This window comes from Herpailurus yagouaroundi, unplaced genomic scaffold, assembly GCF_014898765.1.
Source record: "Herpailurus yagouaroundi ecotype Mexico unplaced genomic scaffold, PumYag 188, whole genome shotgun sequence".
Classification (NCBI taxonomy): Eukaryota; Metazoa; Chordata; class Mammalia; order Carnivora; family Felidae; genus Herpailurus; species Herpailurus yagouaroundi.
In genome coordinates this window covers 7,950,553-7,972,389 of record NW_024412419.1, presented here as the reverse complement: position 1 = coordinate 7,972,389, position 21,837 = coordinate 7,950,553, and the positions used below count along the sequence as shown (strand labels likewise).

General features: G+C 44.1%; 1 protein-coding gene across 1 annotated transcript in view; it reads left to right on the top strand.

The window, feature by feature from the left end:
- Positions 1-21,837, top strand: part of NOL10 (nucleolar protein 10) — an 89,577-nt gene that overhangs the window by 56,787 nt on the left and 10,953 nt on the right. Inside the window, exons 14-19 of the mRNA XM_040496058.1 lie at positions 5,385-5,511; positions 7,940-8,019; positions 8,201-8,299; positions 10,083-10,172; positions 18,538-18,711; positions 18,962-19,209. Of these exons, the coding sequence (XP_040351992.1) occupies positions 5,385-5,511; positions 7,940-8,019; positions 8,201-8,299; positions 10,083-10,172; positions 18,538-18,711; positions 18,962-19,209 (818 nt within the window). The remainder of the gene's footprint in view (positions 1-5,384; positions 5,512-7,939; positions 8,020-8,200; positions 8,300-10,082; positions 10,173-18,537; positions 18,712-18,961; positions 19,210-21,837) is intronic.

The following is a 21,837-nucleotide window of genomic DNA, read 5'->3' as shown; positions in this document are numbered from 1 at the left end:
ATTTATATCTACTTTAGAATGTCCTGAATACAGTTCTCTGACAGAATCTTCTAATAGATAATTTACTTTTGGTTGTTAGACAGTAAAATTGTTGTGTCTTCACACTCTCCATTGTTGCTTGTAAGTGGAGTGCTTATCTATTCAGTGGTGTCATTATAAAATAGAGTTTAAATTGAGGTTCAAGGATTAAAGTAGTATAAGGTCACTAAAAGGTAAACCGATAATTCTAACTAGGCATCTTTTATATAATGCGTAAAATATATATTAATTTTGGTAGCATTGAATTTAAAATATTTCACACGTTAGTTAAGTTTTACTGGACATGTAATAACCTCTTCGAATTTTTCAAGGCCTAGCTAGCTCAGAGGGCTTCTTAAAAGCTATCTTCAGTTCCTGCCTCAGTAAAGGAAGGGCTCCCCGACACCATTTGAAAATCTCTCTGCTATGATGCCAATCACATTTATATGTTATATTTCATTGGTTTCCAAACTTGTTTTACTTATATTTGACATTTGGCACTTGACCTTTAGTAAATGCTCACTTAACCTTTTGAATGAATGAATGAGGCTGAGGAAATCGAGAATCATCTAGTCCTTCCACATAAGTATTGTTATATGTGAAACTCCTTTCCTGTGGGGTTTTATTTTGCTCCCTGTTTTTTGTTTTTGTTTTTTAATTTTTGAATTATTTTTGACAGAGTGAGCAGGGAAGGCGCAGAAAGTAAGTGGGAGGATAAAGGATCCGTAGCGGACTCTGTGCTGACAGGGGAGCACCTGATGGGGGGCTCGAACTCAGGAACTGTGAGATCATGACCTGGGCCAAAGCCAGACGCTTACGAGACTGAGCCACCCAAGTGCCCTGCTACCTGTTTTTATGGAGTGGAACATAATAAGCATGGAACTCAGTAAATATGTGATGAATGAAAAATGAATTAAGATCTACCTCCTGACATTTATTGGAGCTAGTTTTATTCTCTTAACAATATACTTAAGTCATTTTTCCATGTGATGTTATGCTCTCTTATACTATCATGATTCTTTTTCCAGTTACCATTTAAAAACATTTTTTTTTAACGTTTTATTTATTTTTGAGACAGAGAGAGACAGAGCATGAACGGGGGAGGGGCAGAGAGAGAGGGAGACACAGAATTGGAAACAGGCTCCAGAGTCTGAGCCGTCAGCACAGAGCCCGACGCAGGTCTCGAATTCGTAAACCATGAGATCATAGACCTGAGCTGAAGTCGGAGCTTAACAGACTGAGCCACCCAGGCGCCCCACGAGAACTTTGAATTTTAAAATTGAGCTTATATAAGTAACGTCTTAAAGGAAGTTCGTAGTCGTAGAGACAGATGATCTTGGGCACGTAGCGTGTGTTTTCACGTACTTTAAAATCAGTTCTTCTTGCTCACGTGGATGAGAGCAAGCAGATACTTGGCTGCATTGGAGTTGAGGCCTTCCCAGGGCATGTTGATCAAGATTGTTTCCCATTCAGGAGGACCTCATGTTTCTGTTTAGATTCATTGATAAGATGGTCATTAAAGTTGCTGAGGGACCCACAGTGTCCCTTGATAGTAGCTCAGAGAGTCCCTTTCCGGTTCTCTGCTGTATTGACTTGTGACTTTAGGAGATTCTTACAAATTCACAGTAGAAGTTCATTAACAGATAACAGAAGTTCAAAATAGAAGAGTCTTCACCAGCTTTCTGAAACAACTCTTAAGGTGCATAAAAATGTAGATAAGCAAGCAATAATCAGTTGTGGCGGAAGTACGGAATATAGCAGTCTAATGACAGTACAGAAAACCTAGAAGCTTTCGATACGTAGAGTAGTAATAGGACACCAGTGGTTAAAAAGGAAGCTTTCTTCAAGTTGGAAAGCCTGAAACGTAGGAAGCAAATGAATATATTTTTAAGGATTAATTGAAGGCTTAACATATTTTGCGTGAAAACAAGGACTTTTTACACATTAATTAATATTGTGGTCCTTATGGGTACCCCAGAGAGTTGTGCATATGGTTAAGTCCTCCAAAAGCCAACTACTGCTTTTACAAGCTAATGGTAGACCTTTGAGGAGAGCTGTGATTTAGGTAGACCTGCAGTTTAATGCCAGTTAAATCATTAATTTCAACTTTGTTATGGTTGTTCTGATGTTTTTTTTTTTTTTTTTCCTGAAGAGGAACTAGGGAAATGTGATTAATAAAATCAACCCACCCGATTAAATTTTGTTTTTGATGGAAATATTTCCTCCTGTAAAATTTAATGGCCACGAATTTGATTGCAGAGTGTATTTACCGTAACCAGACCTGTCCCCTGAGAGGCCGTTTAGAACAATTCCATTAGAATCCAGTTAACTAATCAAGATGAATGTCGTGGAACGTTATCAAAAAGGACTTTTGTGAAAATAAGTTCAGATCTGGGATGATATTTTGATACTCCTGCCCTTCACCACCCTCCCTCCAGAAGAGTCGGTTAGCACAGTATAATCGTACTGTCTTTGAAGCCCATGTTTATCACTGATTGAAGGTTTTTAAAGGTGAAACTGCTTTATTATGAGGTTATTTGGTAACCGTTGCCCCCTCGCATAGGAAGCAAAATAGTCTGACTTTCACCAAAAAGTGTTCTCATGTCCAGTAGTTTTATGGAGAAGTATTTGAGTGTTTTTTTTTTTTTCTGAATAAGGAAAATTAAACAATTTAAAAAATACTCGTGCCAAACAGGACCCTTTAAGTCTTTTTTCTTTTTAAATTTTTTTACATGTTTTTTTATAATTAACAGCGAGAAAGAGACAGAGTGCAAGTAGGGGAGGGACAGAGAGAGAGGGAGACAGAATCCGAAGCAGCTCCAGGCTCTGAGCTGTCAGCACTGAGCCCGACGCAGGGCTTGAGCTCACGAGCTGTGAGATCATGACCTGAGCCGAAGTCAGATGCTTAACCGACTGAGCCACCCAGGTGCCCCAGGACCCTTTAGGTCTTAGTACTTTGTGCACGTGGAATTCATGAACACATTCATACATGATGTAAGAATAGATGTATTTGTGAAATATGTATTGAAAACAGTACTACTTGGCAGGCAGTATTCTAGGTCCTCGAAATTCAGCATTTAGAACAGATGAAGTTCCTACCCTCCCAAGAGGACAGTATCTTGGGGATCATATTCTGGAAAAGCGACCATAGGGTGCTTTCTTTCTGTCTAAAAGAAGAGAGGAGATTGCCGTCTTAGGTTCTACTCCAGCAGATGGCAGAGCTTTGCATTTGCTTTATGAATGATGGGATGCACATACCTGGAGCGTAAGTGCCCAAGCTCTCTCTTGAAGGGGCTCACGAATTTTCCCAGCTTACTCAGGAGTTCGCTCCCACCTGAAGTCCCTCTGTATGTGCTTTTCGGGGTCCCAGCCTGCCGTGTATTGCAGCCCCCACCTGTCTTCCCCACGGACTCCGTGCGATCTCAGTCTGTTGCTTTACACAACTGAATGTTGTGTGCATGTGTTCCGCTAGATTTTCTGCTCCAGCCAGGTTTGATAAACTCTTTGGTTTTAGCACAGTGCTTTATATGTAGTAGCATTTTATCATCGACATTTGTTGACTTCGAGCTACTGTCCTAAAATTGTTTAAAATCATAGCAGTTTCTTTAAAAAGTGTCCTACATTGAATTTTTTTTAATGCCTTGCATTTCTTGAAGGTTTTATCTTTTATGGTTAGAGTCAAACCACTCAGAGCATCAAAACCTTTATTTTTTTTTAAATTGCATAGATTATGCCAATATGAAACTTGTTGATAGGACTCCTTTTCTGCTCCTTAAACATTATTTTTCATGTTGATGAGTGCCATAACCTTTGGGGCTTGGGGGGATCACCCTTTCTAATCGAGCACAATGATACTATGCCAGTGTGGCCGTATCTAACATTTACTATTTTTTTGAGTGAAGATGGTATTAGGCGCTGTTGTTCCTTGTTACGAGTCTCTTCCACCTTCCCTTCTCCAGAAAGTTTAAGCTAGGTTTCATCATTTCCATTATGATTTTTGTTTTTCTCCTGTTGAGTCGATAGCTATCAAAATACACAGGGAAGTAGTCACGGGAAGTTCCATTTTGTCAGCCCAGGGTTGTTCTTCTGAAAGCCTGGAGTTCAGCAGACACTTTCAATAGCGTAGCCTTCCCGCTGCGTAGCATTGTTTCATTTGGGATAAGCCTTGACCTCAGTGGGTGAGGCGTAGTGCTGGGAAAGATCTGTGTCAACAGCAAAAAAGTAAAAAGCAGTCACATTTTATGGAAGCAGTTGGATTACAACTATGAATTGTGAACTGTTCATATTGTATTAGTGGGTTATAAATTGTATTCAACTTTTATTCCTCAGCCTATCATTGGGATTAACTTGTGGGTCCTGGTGACCCATTTTAGGTTAAGTCTGAAGGATTCTATATAGAGAATTTTAATTTTTAATGAATTAAATGAAGTGGACCACAGAAGAGCAAATATAATTATCAAGTAATTAGTTGAAAACCCCTGAAAAGAAGGTGATTTGCAGGGTGCCTGGGTGGCTCGGTCGGTTAAGCGTCTGACTTCAGCCCAGGTCATGATCCCGCGGTTCCTGGGTTCGAGCCCCATGTCAGGCTCTGTGCTGACAGTGTGGAGTCTGCTTGGGATTCTCTCTCTCTCTCTCTCTCTCTCTCTCTCTCTCTGCCCCTCCTCCACTTGTGCTCTCTGTCTCTCTCAAAATAAATAGGCTTTAAAAAAAAGAAAGGTGATTCTCATTTTAGACTTTGTCTTCATGAGAGGTGGACTTAAAAAAAATCTCTTATGCCAAATATGCTTTTGTAGATTCTAGCACTCTTTTGAATGAAAGAGATGATAAATGGATATTATTTTAAGTACCTGCATTATTTATTTGTATTTTGATAGTGCTTAGTGCTAATGTAAGAACGTTCATTAATATCTGCATCCCAGGGGCACCTGGGTGGCTCAGTCAGTTGGGCGTCCAACTTCCGCTCAGGTCATGATCTTGCGGTCCGTGGGTTTGAGCCCTATGTCAGGCTCTGTGCTGACAGCTCAGAGCCTGGAACCTGCTTCGGACTCTGTGTCTCCCTCTCTCTCTGCCCCTCCCCTGCTCAAGCTCTGTCTCTGTCTCTCTCAAAAATAAATAAACATTAAAAAAAAATTTTTTTTTAATATCGTTGCATCCCAGACTGAAATTTTTCCCTCACAAGCCTAAATTTTTCCTACTTTATTCCCTTCCATTATATACTTGTTGATTATGCATATCGTAATTAGTTTCCAACACTTCTGATACAAACAAGGATTTTTAAATTTAAGAAAATCTGGTGGTAAAGTAAGTCCCCGTTAGTTGATGTGGCGAGAACGTACATTTGCTAACCTTTTAATCAACACCGGTAGGTTTTGGGCCCTGCTCCCAGGTGGTGCTCCTTCCTGGACAACTTGACAGAAGAACTAGAAGAGAATCCAGAAAGCACAGTTTACGACGATTACAAATTTGTCACCAAGAAAGACCTTGAAAATTTAGGTAAAAAAAAAAAAAAAAAAAATTATGATAAAATATTTATAAAGTTGTTGGGGAGGGGGAGTTTTGAACATTGGGGGCAGTAGAGTCACGTTTTATCTGATTCTCCGCATCTTCTTTTTCTGCCAAAGCAGATATAACAGTCTGTGTACATTGTCAAGTTGGTAATCTCTGCTTAGGACAGATTCAGATAATTCAACCTCCCCAACCTTTTTTGTATCTTAAGTGAGGAGTAACTTTCTTGAGCACACTAGCTATGTATAGAAAAGTGTCAAGAAAGCAGTGATGTATTTTTTTTTGGTACTGCTTTGAGTAAAAGGTTTTGAAAATATCGCAGAGACTGCACGTGATTTCTGGCTCCCTTTAAGCTTACAGAAGACCTCATCCAAAACTTAGAAACCCGATTGAATCCTCAGATACGTAGAATCTTAATAGTTCCTTTAGGCTTGAGGGTCACAGACAAGAAATGCCTTTTATCAGTGGTAGCCAGCACTTGTAGGGCTTACCATGTGCCGCGTAATATTCTGCACGTTCACATACAGCTCTTAATCCTCGCCGCTCCGTGGAGTGGCTACGGTTATGACACCATTTTGTAGACGAGGAAACTGAGGCCCAAGAAGGTGAAACGAACTTGCCAAAGACCCCAGTGATCGTGAACGTGAGGGTTTGGCTTTACACCTGGAGCACGTGCTTTTCACCTCAACCATACCGCCCCTCAGGGGAATGCGTGTTGCTCAGATGACTGGTACTACCCTGTAGGATAAGGAGAGCAGATCGAGCTGATCGAGTCGTGCCGTTGGAGAGAGGCCGAGTAAGAAATTTGCATGGAGAGCGGGCAGACTCAAAGGACCCATTCTTTACGAATCCAGGCAACTTAGGTGTCTGTGGAACAGATGGGTGTACAGCCGCAGTTAAACGTTAAGAGAAAATAGAGTTGTGGCATAAATAAACAGAGAAGTTATTAAACCTTATTTTTAAGCTGTATTTGTTTTTTAATTAGCTCTAGCAGAAGGGCAGAGGGAGGGAGGGAGAGAGAATCTCAAGCAGGTTCCGAACTCAGTGTAGAGCTTGATACAGGACTGGATCCCACAACCCTGGGATCACGACCTGAGCCAAGATCAAGAGTCCGACGCTTAAGCAACTGAACCACCGAGGAGTCCCTTAAGGTGTATTTCATAGCACAATTAATTCAGGCAGAACTCATTTTCTGCCAGTTTCCACCAAAATAACTCTTTAAATGTTAATGTTTAAAGAGGAAAGACTTGTAGTCAGCTTTTTAAAAATGATCCCTGAATCAAATATGGTGAAATAAGATTTTCCTGCTTCTGGGCCTTCCTAAGCATTTTCAGTGTAATTTTTATACTTGTGTCTGTCACACTCACCTCCATTCTTAACATGGGAGGGGAAAAGTCATTGTTGTTTTGCAGGGTTTTAAAAAGACTGTGCTTAGTTCATCTTGGGTGCTTGTTGAGTCTCTCTTACTGTGTTTACTTTGGGTGAGGAAGGCAGTTATAAAGCATGGTATTTCCCAAAACATGTTTCATGGAATATTGTGCCAGAATGCTGGACAGAACGCATGGTGACTAACACCGTGGGCATCGGAGGAAGGCTGACGGGTACACATCCCCCTCTTCTGCTTCATATCCGAGGGACTTGGCCAGCTTGTTTAACCCTGTTAAGCCTTGGTTTTCTCATCTATAAAATGAGAATAATGGAAAGAACATGCCCTTTCTACGTTATCATTGTGATAGCGTGCTTTGTGTTTGGAAATTATGGAAGATAATGCCCCCCGACCCCACCACCACTGCTCCTACCTGGCACAACGAAAGTTGGCAAGTTACTGTTGATGCCAGGAGTATTTTTTAAATTAAACTGATCCATGGAATCCAAAAATCTGAGAACCATTAGTATTAAGGATCTTTCTTTAGCAGTCTTTCATAGTTCATAAAGACTTTTTGTCACCTTTATGCTTAACATGACATTTAAAATAAGTAAGAGTGACACTGCTTAGAATGGACTAGATTTTCTCCATAGTTTTTGAAAATTAGTGGTTCTGGTCTCCAGAGTGAAATCTTCTGATAATCGATCAGAAGTGAAATTTTACTATAATCTAAGAAAACCTGTTTATTTTTCATCAAGATTTCATAAGGACCTGGGGCACCTGGGTGGCTCGAGTCCATGAAATGTCAGACTTTGGCTCAGGTCCTATTATTATGGTTCATGAGTTCGAGCCTCACATCGGGCTCTGTGCTGACAGCTTGGAGCCTGAAGCCTGCTTCAGATTCTGTCTCTCTCTCTGTCTGTCTCTCTGCCCCTCCTCTGCTCTCAGTCTGTATCTCTCTGCCCCCCCAAAAAAGAGTAAACATAAAAAAAATGGAAAAAAAAAAGATTTCATAATGACCTGCCCTCTTGTGATTAAAACTCTTTCCAGGGCTCGCACATCTAATTGGGTCACCATTTCTCCGGGCATACATGCATGGATTTTTCATGGATATAAGACTCTATCACAAGGTAAATAGAAAACTGCCCTGATTTTATGTGATTAATGAGCCATTTCTTTTCTATTTACTTGCATTTTGCAAAACATACTTGATTTGTAAGACAATTTGTCAGCATAATAGTCATGGTGTATATGAAACATGCTCTTAAATATGACTTTTATTTGTGAACTTTTGTTTTCCACTTTGAAAAGGTGAAATTGATGGTAAATCCATTTGCTTATGAAGAATACAGGAAAGATAAGATCCGACAGAAGATAGAAGAAACACGTGCACAGAGAGTCCAGTTAAAGGTAGATCTTGTGCTCACGGTTGAGTTTACCAGGGGAAAGTACTTAATTTTCATTTTGTATGTTATTCCAAAACAACCTGCCATCCGTTTCTTTGTCTTCCCATTTTTAGTTTACATCTGTTTCTAATAGTTTTGGTGTATCTTACTGGTCATGAGGGTGGACACTCTTTACAGGTTGATCGTAATGGATTCTGTGGTCATGACGTTGTGGGAAAGGATGCCGGAGGGACTGATGGTGGCGGCCCTTCTAAGAAAATGTGATGGAGTTTTCGGATGAGTTTTCAGTGTTTAGGGTGTTGAGGCTTCGATAATTCCCATTTCTGACATTTGGCAGTACCGTAGGCTGTCTGCTTGGATCAGGGCCATCAGACTATGTCACATCAGGCCACCTAGTTACATTAATAGAATTCAACGTAAAGAATTGTCAGCCAGGTGTTAGAGAACTGAGGCATCTTGATACTGATATGGAATAAGGATATTGATAAGAGAGGCAGTGGCTGCAGGAAGCAGGTAGCACGGCTGGGTGGGGGGCGGGGAGCACCAGGAAGGAGGCGGGCCCTGAGGAGCTGGGCTGCTGAGGCTACCGCTGGGACCCGGGCTTCCCAGGAGGGCCGCAGCCGGGGCTGGCGTCCTGGGGGGTGGTCAGAAAACCACAAACTGGAACCCCAGGCTGTGCTGACCATCTGTTTGCTGCCAGGGGGAAGAACTTTTAACTTTCGATGTTGGTCCAGCAGCCAGCAGGCAGGGACGCTGAGGCCCTCTGCTTCCCATTCTCTCTATTGCCGTGCTCGTTTGTAGCTGAGCATTGGTGATAGATGGACACACAGATGCATGCATGTGTATAAATACGTACATTTGCATGAACACACACGTATGTACGCACACTCAGTACTAAAGACGCATGCATACATACATACACATACGGGTGCATAAACACACATATTTGCACACAGTACTCAAGATGTACATACGTACATATACACACATGTGCAAAACACGTATGTACACACACTGAGTACTAAAGACACATGCACATGTACATTTACACACGTGTGCACAAATGTGCACACAGTACCAAAGACGCGTGCGTACGTACATACACATACATGTGCATAAACACACATACGTACACACGCTCAGTACTAAAGGCTAGTCGCTGGTATTTCCTTTTTCCAGATTACTTGTTTTTTGGGAGTGTCAGATGTGTGTGTGGGGGCAAGGGGGAGGCTGGGACATGGAGCACTCTTGTCCCCTTCTTTGCATTACTTGTCCAAGTTGTATTTTACAGGGGACATAAACACTAAGTGGGGAACAATGAAGAGCTCGCAGCTTTGTCCTGAGAGCTGAGACTCACACCTAGAACCCCCCTTAGAAATCTGCCACTGCAGGAGCAGGAGATAGTGCATTTGGGATTATTAGTAGCGTTTTAGGGGTTCCCTGAACCCCAGCCAGGGGCCGCAGCGGCAGGCCTGCTGGCCTCCCGTTCACAGTGAGGGCCTCCCCCAGTGCGCTGACCCCCCGACACTGCTTCTCCCAGCTGGCTTCTCCATGCACAGGAGGGGGCTGCGTGAGCTCAAGTGCTCCCGGCGCTGAGGGCTCTGTCCCTTTGTGCGTGCCTGATGGCGTCCCCTGTGTCCGCATTCTTCCCTACTTTGGGGACGACGAAAGTTTAAAAATGAGAATTAGACATCACCTGTTGGTGAGATTGTACTTCTTACAGAACCGTTAACTTTTAAAGCTAAACTGTAGACATTTCATACACCTTTTTTTTTTCCTGCTGTTAGAAATTGCCGAAAGTTAACAAAGAGCTGGCACTTAAATTAATTGAGGAAGAGGAGGAAAAGCAAAAATCTACCTGGAAAAAGAAAGTTAAGGTAAGATTTTATAAGGCAGTGGAGAATTGATTAATTGTTTCTGTATTTTCTTAGTGGTAGCTTAAAATTATCTTTTCCCTTTATTCTTGAAAAATACACGTAGCTTCATTTCCCCCCTGCTTATAGGATAGTATACACTCAATATGAGAAGTTTGGAAAATAGAAAAGAACGTAAAGCGTGTCACTTATGTAATTCTACCCAAAGAAGGCATCATTAAGATGTTACTGAATTTCCTTCCTGTTTTACTTCTCTTAAAATTCTAAGCTATGATGGCGAGATAGTATTGTGTGCATATTTATCCTGGTTGTGTAAAATAACACAAGTGGTTTCCCATTTTATTAAAAATTCTTTGTAAATTCTTTGGAGAGCTGCATATACTCTCCTAAGGATGTATCGTTTACTTAATCCTTTTGCTGTTAAATACCTAAATTGTTTATTGTTTTTCTTTGTTCTGACTAGGTCTTTTTATAATTCCAGAAGTAGCGAATTTTTGTTTAGACTTGGCATTGTCAGGAGGTATGCACACTTCTGTGTAACTGCAGCTCAACTTCCGTTACTAGTGTGAAAATGGATGAAGATCAGCCCTGAAATAAATGCTTCATGTAGCTGACATTATCAGGACAGGGGGAGATTTTTCTAATCTTCCCAGATACCTGAAGACTTCCTCATCACCTGCTTCGAGCAGGCAGGGAGATAACTCAGCCTTGGCTCCTTACTAGAATGAGTTGTAAAGGTCATATCTCTCAGGAGCCTGCGGGACCTGACTCTGAGCAAAGGGCCTAACCTTGGGACTTTGGACCGGTTATGCTCTCGAGTGGTTCTTGTTTGCTTGTTTATTCTTTCTCTCTTCTCTGGGTAGTTTTTAAAGAGGTGAGTGAACATGAGATGAGCCAGCTCCTTGTGTGTTTATTTTTGTTCCAGTCTGTTCCAGGAATTGCCAGTGGACTACAGACGAAGGGTCACGTCGCTCACTAGTTTCTTACTCGCTGGTTGGGTCATTCTGGGTGACCCTGGGCTTCACTGGGGCATAGTTTTTTCTTCTATAACGTGCAACGATGGGACAAGAGGGGGGCCTTCTTGGAGTGCTGTGATTTCTAAATGGAGTCACACTCACTGCTTACCCTCTGCCTCCTCATCCTTGCGCACCTTCCATCCTGGCCTATTACATTGAAAAAAAATTTTTTAAGTTTATTCATTTATTTTGAGAGAGAGAGAGCGAGCACGAGTGGGGGAGGGGCAGAGAGAGAGGGAGGGAATTCCAGGCAGGCTCCACACTGTCAGCACAGAGCCCAACATGGGGCTCGAACTCACAAACCGTGAGATCGTGACCTGAGCCGAAGCCGGACACTCAGCCGACTGAGCCACCCAGGTGCCCCGCTACATTTTTTTATTATATTATTTAAATCTTGATTTTCAGAAGCCCACCTTAAGTAAATACGTAGGTGATGTTTATGCTTCCATTTTCAGTATGTGAAAAATATGCCAACATTGGAACAATTATTTAAACTTACTACATACATTTATATGCACGTGCTGTATCTACACACCCTCCTAACTAGCGTCAGGGCGTTAAGTGTGTACGTGTATCTTAAAGTACTAACGATGTGAGTGCTCCCTGCACCGCTGACTCTCCTCAGGGCACTCTCCTGGGTTTTCCTGTTAGCCCAGCCTGAGCTAGGGAGCTAACTTCTCAGCTTCATAACGTCTAATGTCATTTTGTAAGCTAAATGGAAGTGATCTTTGGGTTACAGGCCCTAAAGCTTCAGGAGGAAGAGAGTGGGGCTAATGGAGGATGCAGATATATGCTTCCTGTCAATGTTTTATGCTTACGGGTCTTTATCTATGTGATACATATGTAAATATTACAGAGAGTAAGACTAAATTGCAGTTTTGATACCTGTGCAGTGTGGTATGCTCAGTTCAGAAGCCTTTTAAAAAGGCCCTTGTGATTATGAAAATGTGGGAAAAGGACTCTGTCCTTGCCCCGCCATCCCCTTTCTTTCATTGAGTTTGGGGGCAGCCAGAGAAGGTTTATGACACATAGTGATAGTCCTCACTCTGCAGGGGGGGCAGGATGGTAAAAATGACTCTGTGAACGAAAGCATGCAAAATGATCATAAGAGCCAACGGGGAAAACCATGATCATTTGTGCATTTAAAATTTGTTGTGAAAACAGTAAGAGGGTCATCCTGTGAAGAATCCTCCATCAGGCTATGTACTATGGACAGGCTGTGTGCTGCTTCTGTTGCGGTGCAAAGAGGAACAGCCTTCAAAATTCTTATCCTCTCTCCTCAGACAGCATTGTGTCTCTAGCTGCTGGAAGTGCTGTCCTTGTAAAAGCTGTGCCACCTGATAAAATTCTGCTAGAAAGTGGTATTTGTAAAATGTGCCCCTAATTTGCCCCTAATTTGCTTCCTGACCCAATTTGGGGCCTATTATCAGGGCTCGGTTTCCTGCCAGAAACTCTTGAGTACAGTTTTCGAGAAATCTGAGGCTGTTCTTAGACAAAGCTTATACGATCTGTTGTTTACATTGTCATCGAATTAAAATGAAGACCTTAAAAAGCCTTCATGAGCCGAGGAAAGAACCCTTCAGAATGGGCAGGATACTTAAAAAAGGTCTGTTATGTCTGTCAGCAGTTCTCCAAAGCCTCAGGAGCTCACACAGCTCTGCTGGCCCCTGATTGGAAAGTCAGTATGGTTTCGTTCTGCCTTGGCCCCAACTGGAATTTCTTGGAGGCGGACAGTGAAATCTGTTTCCAGATATTGCCGCCCCTCATGACATAACTAAAGCTTAAGAAGGTGTGTGCTGTTCAGTTGATGATGGACCTGCGGTGGGAAGGGGCCCTCCCACCGAGTGGTTAGTGTCAAGAAGCATCATCGCCATCTTAAGCCAAACGAAGGCACTTGGGGGCGTTCATTGTAGTTAAGTGAGAGTCAATCCATCTGTTCTCTCAACAAGTGCGAATTGACTTCCCGTGTGCACAGGCAGCTTGGAGAGGTGTGGCACCGGTGAGTAACCATTTGATCGGGAAGGGTTTGAGCCGTTTTCCTTACACGTGCCATTCCCTGGCTGTTGGCCTCTTCTCCCAGTTTGTCGCTGTTGCCGTAGAGTCTTGTGTGGACGTCTGTCTGCTGGATTCCGCGGCGGTTTAGTCCCGGGTTGTCCCGCCGCACATCTCCAGGCCAGGCGTGCTCTGGCCCGGAGCCGCGGGGCGGTGTCTTAGCCCGGGGGTTATTCCATACCATTAAGAGCAGGTCTTAAAGTCATAATTCATCTCTCTAGGGAACAGAGGCAGCCGTGCGTGTGTAGACACCGGGCTGGATCACATCGGCTTTAACATCCCAAATACTATCTGTAAAGTCTTTATAGTACCAGTGAAAAATTGCTCTTGGTTTTTATTACAGTTTTACACATGTAGTTTTAGGAACTAACTATTTCTCCAGGGTTTGTCAGGAACGGTGGCTCTCCCTCTGTCCTTTTCCTCCTCCACCTCCTCCCTCATTTTCTCCTGTCCGGAGATAATTTTGCCTGTTCAGCTAATTATTTTGGCGTTAGGCTCCCTTGGGTCCTAATACTGCCCACGCTGCTCCCCCCTGACTTTTAAATGCCAGGCCAGTCATCTTACCTGTTGCCATGACCTTCCCTCCCGATAAGTTCTATTGCAACTTGGGACGCTCAGCACCCGGCACTTGCGTCAGGACCATGCAGGTGCTCTTTCCGCCCAAGGCCGAGTCTGGAGGCAATTCATGGTTACATTTCCCGTCCAGCCTCCGTCTTCCCTGGACTGAGTGTTGACTTTTTGTTTGCTTTCTGTGTGGTGATCACTAGTTGGCCCTACTTAACTAGCGGTAAACTAGTTAACCAGTTTGCTGGCTCTCTACATCTCCTCGCAGGGCATTTATATGAATATCGGTTTTTACATTAATTTTTCTTTTCCTGACGGAGCGTCTTCTACATGTGTCGGCCCTGCTCCGTTCTGGACTGGTCACCTCCGAATGCTGGTGCGCTGCCGGCATCCTGGGGATTCGCTCCACTTTCTCCCCATGTTGCGTACAGGACCTTTAACCTTTAGCTTTCTGAAGGAATATTCTCTCCAACCCAGACAAGCAGGCAGTCAGTGTAAGGGTATAGAGTGAAGAGATTGTTCAGACATGCATGCTGTCAGCAACAACCACACATTACATTTATGTGCTTATTTTCCTCGGGAAATTCCTTAGGATTCTCTCCTCCAAAATAAGGGAGTCGGGCAAGGAAGAGGAAGAGTGGAGAAAGTGCCCACGGGGGGCTGAGCCTGCACCGGGGACTGCCTTCCCTCTGTTAACCCAGCCCTCAGTGCCGGCCACTGTGTGGGCCCTTTGAATCCAGAAACAGGCTCTTCGGTGCTGGCGGAATTTTGGGGGGGGAAATTTTTTTTAAGTAGTTTTTCCCCCTGTGACCTAAGGTCATTTGTTTATATTTAAGAGTGAAAGGTCTAAAAAGCTGAATGGCAACTCTGAGGTGGGGAGGCAGGACTCCCCACGCACTGTGTGGTGACCTGGCCACGCTGTTTCCTCGGGGAAGCTCCCAACAGCAATGTCTTTGGGCCTTTCTCTCAGCTGGTCAGGTTCTGCTGCCTGGAGGGTGACGCCCGGCTCCTAGCATTCTGAGAACCCTAGTCACGGCGGCTTGGGGGGAAGGGTGACATTAGTGTGCAGCCCCTTCGTGCCACAAGCTCCCCTGGCCCTCAGGGTCCTGCTGTCCCAGAGGACACGCCTCTCCCCCTCCAGGGAAGAAGCCTCTCCGTGGACAGGGCAGGTTTGAGGCCTGCCTTTCTTCTTTCCAGAATCTCACCGCTCCTGTTTCCTTTTTTGTCCTCCTCATCCTTAAGGGTCGTGTCTTCATTTAAAGTCCATTTTCTGTTGTTTTAATGGAGTTGGCAGAGATTAGAAGAAGATGCGTGTGTTCAGACCATCTTTACCCAGAAGTCTGCGTCATAGCCATCGCGGCATTATTTTCATAGATATCATAGCATTAAAGGAATTGACTTGTTTTAAATATGAAGCATTCCTTGTATGTTACTGTGTTGGGACAGAATATTCAGAATAAACATCCTACTCAAATCTTGGAAGCAGGGCTAGGAATAATGATGCTTCCAGGTGTTTTCACCTTTGAATGGCAGGTGTTGAGCATATGTACATGTATCTTCCTAGGGTAGATAGCTACCCAGACACTTACAGACTACTGTAGAATATCACTCATCTTATCCTACTCCTTTTTTTTTTTTAAGTCAGCTGTGAAAACAAACAGACTAGGAAAAATCTCCAAGGAAGATATTTTTATAACTAGGTCCGAAGAGTTAGTAGTTCATAATTGTTCATCCAAAACATAACTTGTCTTTAGGCAGTACAATTTATTTTTGAAGATTAAGAAAAAAAAGTTAATGCTAGCAGCGTATTCTTTTTTTTAAGCTTTTTTAAACTTTATTTTTGAGAGAGAGACAGAGTGTGAGTGGGGGAGGGGCAGAGAGAGAGGGAGACACAGAATCCGAAGCGGGCTTCAGGCTCTGAGCTGTCAGCACAGAGCCCGACGTGGGGCTCGAACTCACGGACCGCGAGATCGTGACCTGAGCCGAAGTTGGACGCTCAACTGACTGAGCCACCCAGGCACCCCACAGTATATTCTTTTTTAACATGTTTCTCTGGTACTAAATATGATTATTTAATAAATACAGTAGGATGAAAAGGAAAATATTTCTTTTAGGGTTCATTCATTCATTGTGTAAATGCATGATAGGCTAACCGCTATTCATTTGAAAATACTTGGATCTTTGGCAATGTCACCTATCCTATATTTACAGGTAACTCTAAAAATGTGTACAATTTTGCCTCCTTCTCTCACTTGAGACTGCTACGTTGTTCCCAGACATCTAATGGTGTTCATCAGAAACCAGATGACATTCTCCTTAAAGATTAAATTTTTTTTTCAGAGCAGTTTTAGGTTTACAGCAAAATTTAGGGGAAGTCACAGATATTTCCCATATGCCCCCTGCTCCCACACGTGCACCGCCCATCCCCCACTCCACATCCCCCACCAGAGAGGACATTTGTTACAATGGATACACCTGTGCTGACACATCAGAATCACCCAAAGTCCACAGTTGACATTAGGCTTCATTCTTGGTGTTGTCCATTCTGTAGGTTTGGACGAATGTATAATGACCTGTTTCTACCATTAGAATATCACACAGAGTATTTTCACTGCCCTGAAAATCCCATTCATCCCTCTGTTCCCCCCGCCCCAACCCCTGGCAACCACAGACGTTTTCACTGTCTGCATTGTTTTACCTTTTCGGGAATGCCATATAGTTGGGATCATACATATGAAGTCTTTTCAGAGTGGCTTCTTTCACTTAGTAAAATGCACGTAAGATTTCTCCGTGTCTTTTTAGCACAGAATGCCGTTCAGTTGTCTGAATGCTCCATGGTTCATCCATGCACCTACTGGAGGACATCTTGGTTTCTGGAACATAATTTCTCGTCCTTCACTCCACCCTACACCTTTTTCTGATGATCTTCAGTGATGGGTCCCCACTCCTGGTAGCCCTGACTTTCCAGTCACTTACGCTAGACTTCACACCCTGCTTTTCACTCTCCCCCCTCCCGGCTCCTCTGTAGCTGCATCTGTCCATTCTGATGTGGAACTGTGTCTCGTAGTCACCCTTTCCTCCAACCGTACTTGTTCCCGCCCTTAGATCCCACTGCTCTAAGATAGGCCCCGTCTCTTCTCTCGGTTTCCTAAAGCGGTCTGGTAGTCACAACGTGACTGGTTTCTCCCTCAGCAGTCCATCAGGCACCGCGCTGCCGAGGGCTCTCAGTGCAGAATTCTCCTTGTCACCCAGGGGTCCTGGAGCACACCTCTGTCACCTCTTTCCTCCTCCCCCTCTTCCCCTCCTGAGCAGTCCCCTCACCTATAGAATAAAGGGCACGGTCTTACAGTGTTGATTTCCATTACAGTCTGGCCTGATCACAACATGCTTTTCCAAATTTTGTCATTATTCTTGTGTCATCAGACTGTTCACCACTCCTCAGTGGGCTGGAAATGCTTTCGGCTTTCCGTCTGCCGCATCCCCGATGAACCCTTCTCATGTGCCTCCTGTTGGCGTTACCCTTTACCTCTCGCTTTCAGAGCACTTGAAACTCTGCCTAGCATCCTTGGTAAGGAGCCTTGCGGCGTCCAGGCTTTTGTTTCTGTTACTGTGTTTCTGTTTCTCCTTAGATTACCTTGGGATCAGGAACTGGATCTTACCTATCTTTGTTTCTTCCTTGAACCTAAATCTGTCTTGGAAATGATATTTAATCAGGGAAGACTTGTTCAGTATATCTTAAATATGTATTCAACGTGTCACAGAAATTTAGGTTAAGCGTTTATCAAATTTTAGGTGCCTACCAGGAACAAACAGCCAAAGTCCGTCAACATCTCACGATTTGGCAGATTTTTGTGTAGCCGTATTCTACGTACCACGCCCAGAACCCAGCTGTTTCCACCCGCCATGAACGGGTTAGCCTATTCAGCCCACGTTCGGGCTATTTACTTTACAGACCGTATTCAGTAGGTTGATTTGTCTGGTTTCCAAACCTATAACAGATAAAAAACTATAGGAGAGCCCTGAGTGTAGAAGATTGTCTTCTGTTTGCATGAACAGATACATTTATAATACATTCTAGAAAAGTTTCTGTTCAGAACCCTGAGCTATTCAGATGAGTCTCAGTAGCAGTTTTATTGTGTCAGGTTTACTCTGCGTCCGTTGTGAACAATTCAGTGGCCTACGGAAAAAATGAGGCCATCCTCTAAGAGGTGGAAGCTTCCCTTACGTTTCCAAATCACTCAGAGTCAGGAAGCTTCCACCAGCAGCTCCCACCATGTTAATTCTTCTTAGTAGTATTAGTATTATTCCCTTTGCAGTTTTCAATGAAGTTGGAAGAGTCACTAATTTTATTTCAGTATAGTAGCTCTGCCTAAAAAGCTGTGTTTAGAAACATGTATTTCCTTGAAGTGTTGTTCATGAAAAAAATGTTAATTGAGGAAAATTCTGTTCAATATATTAAGCATAAAGTTAAGCCAAAGAGGTTTATTCTTAGCTCATTATGTTGAATGGCCAAGTAATACATACCGTCTGAAATGGATTAATAGAATTTGTGAGTAGGAGATAAAACCCAAGGGCAGTTAGAAAGTTCTAGAAACGAGTTCTAAAGAAGTTCCCTAATAATTAAAGTAATGCCTTATGCAGCTTATTAACTTATAATTGACAAATATATTTAGGCCATCTTTCTGGTCAGATTTTATTCATACTAACTTTACATTCCTGCATTCTTTTTCTCATAGAGCCTTCCTAATATTCTCACTGATGATCGATTTAAAGTTATGTTTGAGAACCCTGACTTCCAGGTGGACGAAGAGAGTGAAGAATTTAGGCTTTTGAATCCACTTGTCTCAAAAATTAGTGAAAAAAGGAAGAAGAAACTAAGACTCTTGGAGCAACAAGAACTTCACGAAAAAGTAACGTACTCCTTGTCCTTGTGTTTACTTGTGTTTCGTTAATAGAGTTTTCTGGGCGAGTTAGAAGAGCCTTTCAGACCCTTGCGATGTAATTTGCTTGACCTTCAGCTTAGAAGTTGATCTTTGACGAAAGGCCTTTTCTCTAATGCGCGATGTCACGTATCCCAGTGGGCGACTGCTGGTCACCAGAAAATAACAGGTCGGGGTTTGGCGGGGGAAAGGAGCTGCCGCTTACTATTTTTATTTTCAGGAAGAGGAGGAAGAACCGGAAGGAAAACCAAGTGATGCAGAAAGTTCTGAGAGTTCGGATGATGAAAAAGACTGGGTCGAAGAGGTCAGGAAGCAGCGCAGACTTCTGCACCAGGAGGAAAAGGTGAAGCGGCAGGAGCAGCTCAGGGAGGACCGGCAGACGGTCCTCAAGCCCCAGTTTTACGAGATCAAAGCAGGCGAGGAATTCAGGAGCTTCAAAGATTCTGCCACAAAGCAGAAGCTGATGAAGTAAGTAACGCTGCTCTCGGTGGTGCCTCCCCGAGTTGGCCGTGTGGCCGGGGCCTTGCTTTTCCTCTCCGCCGTGTCGCCGCAAGGGTGGATTTGCATCTTTGGAGTTAATGTCAGGGAAGCGCCATAAGGCTTGAGGGGAAATAACACTGTCTTTATTGAGATGACTTTTAACAGCGTTTTGGGGTGGTGTTTACATACAGTAAGACCCGGGGTCTAGCCCTCTGGGTAGTGGCCAGTATAGTGAGAACACTTGTCCCCCATAAAAGTCACATAGCTTTTGTTGTGCTTGTTTTTTCCCCGTTTCCCCGGCCTGCAAATATCCATTTTATTCTCTGCCCCGCAGTTCAGTAGTCTTCTGTACAGTGGTAATTAACAGGTAACACATTCTTTCCCTCTTAAAAAAAAGTTATTTTGGGGCGCCTGGGTGGCGCAGTCGGTTAAGCGTCTGACTTCAGCCAGGTCACGATCTCCCGGTCCGTGAGTTCAAGCCCCGCGTCGGGCTCTGGGCTGACGGCTCGGAGCCTGGAGCCTGTTTCCGATTCTGTGTCTCCCTCTCTCTCTGCCCCTCCCCCGTTCATGCTATGTCTCTCTCTGTCCCAAAAATAAAATAAAACGTTAAAAAAAAAAAAAAAAGTTATTTTTTTAATTAGACGTGCAGTTATATTTATCCCTCTCTCAGCTTACCTGATTACTGAAAAAGTCACTTGGACAATTTGGCAGAAATTTTAAGCCTTTTGCAAGAGAGCTGAGAGACGAGGAAAAGTGGTATTCTAGAATAATCAAATACATAGAGACAGAGAGTAGCATGGTGGTTACCAGGGGCCGGGGCAAGGGGGAGTGGGGAGAAATCACTTTATGAGTTGGGAGTGGTGAGGAAGTTCTGGAAATGGGTAGTGGTGATGGCTGCACAGCAACGTGAATATAGTTTACCACAATAAAAAAGTGAACATGGGAAAAACCAAAAGGTATTATTTGGACAGTTTCTGTTGTAGGACATGACAACAGAATTCTGTTGTACGTATTATAGGACAGCTTCTGTTGTGTCTAGGTAAGGAACAGGCTAGGTCCTCAGTTCTAGATTGTGTACGAGCTGTAAGTTGTGTAAGTCTCTGCTCTGAGGATTCTTGGGCTGAGTATTAATGTGTAAGATGAGAGTGTGATAGATGGTCGTGATAGGTGATCTCGAAAGAAGACCCCAAAGGTGTGGGGAGTCCGCCGGGGGCCGGGGGCGGCGGGCCACATGGCGAGGTGTGAGGCCCGGCTTAGTACCACTTCCGTACCTGTACTTCTCCAGCTCCTGGCTTCCCGTTTGGAAAATGTGGTTTTTCAGAGGCAGGAAGTAGGGAAAGGGTGGAGAGGACATCATTGGACAGGCTGACTTGTTTCTGGAACGGAGATCTGGCTAGTCCTGTTTATCTCACCAACTTCTAGCGAGCATCTGAGACACCGGATGTTAAGGGACTCCTGTAACGTAGAATCCAGGAGCATCTCAAAATTCCGCTTCCGACAAACAAAAGATCTGTTGGTGAACAAAGAATCTAGTAATAGGGTTGATATCATTTGAAGATACCTTTACTGGCCTTTTTTTTTTTTTTTTTTTTTTGGTAACAACTTCCTTGAGATACAATTTACATAACATCCAGTTGACCTACTTAATGCGTGCAGCTCACCCGTGTCTAGTATAATCACTGAGCTGTGCAGCTATCCTCACAATTCATTTGAGAACGTTTTCATCTCCCAGATGAGACCCCCCCACCCCCCCGTGGCAGTCGCCGCCACCTGCCCGCAGCCCACCCCGTCCCCGGGCGACCGCTGTCCGCTTTCTGCTCTGCCATTTCCGATAACGGGGACCACGCGAGACGTGGCATTTTGTCTGGCTTTTACTTAGCGCAACGTCTCCAGTGTTCATCCGTGCTGTAGCGTCTGCCAGTACCTCCTTCGTTTTCTCGCCAAATAATATTCTGGCGTGTGCCTAGACCAGCCCGCGTAGCCGTTCACCCGGTGGCGGACATTTGGGTCGCTCCGCCTTTCGGTTGTTGGGAATGATGCCGTCGCGAACATCTGCGTACCAGGTTTGACACGGACGTGTTTTCATTTCTCCCGGCTGTATTCCTCAGGGTCACGTGGTAACGCGATGCTTAACCTTCCGAGAAGCTGCCACGCGGTTTCTCAAGGAAGCCGCTGCACTTCACGTCCCTGCCGGCGGCGCGTGCAGCCTGGCCCCGCGTCCCTGTTATTCTCGGGCATCTAACCTGGGGTCCGCCTCAGCAGCGGGAGGAAGGCTAGCGTTCGTAGTGTTCCGATTCCGGGGAGGGAGTTTCTTTGTTAGACTATCTGCTGCTTTGGTCTCGCTTTGTTTACTCTATTGCTGGCTTCTGAGTCAGTACTAGACCCAAGTAAGCACTTGATGAACCTTGGTGGAAGGGGACCTTCTGTGCCTTGGCCACGTGTCGGGCATCTCGGGGAGTTACCCTCGCCAGGGCTGCTGAGAATCATTTACTCCAGCCCACCGGCCAGGGAGACCTGGGAGCGGCGGTCTCTAGCGTAAGCCTGGCAACGTGGTGATTTGGGGCCGGAGGCATGAGTAAACCTTCTTGACATTTTTGCTCTGCCTGTGGGTTGTAG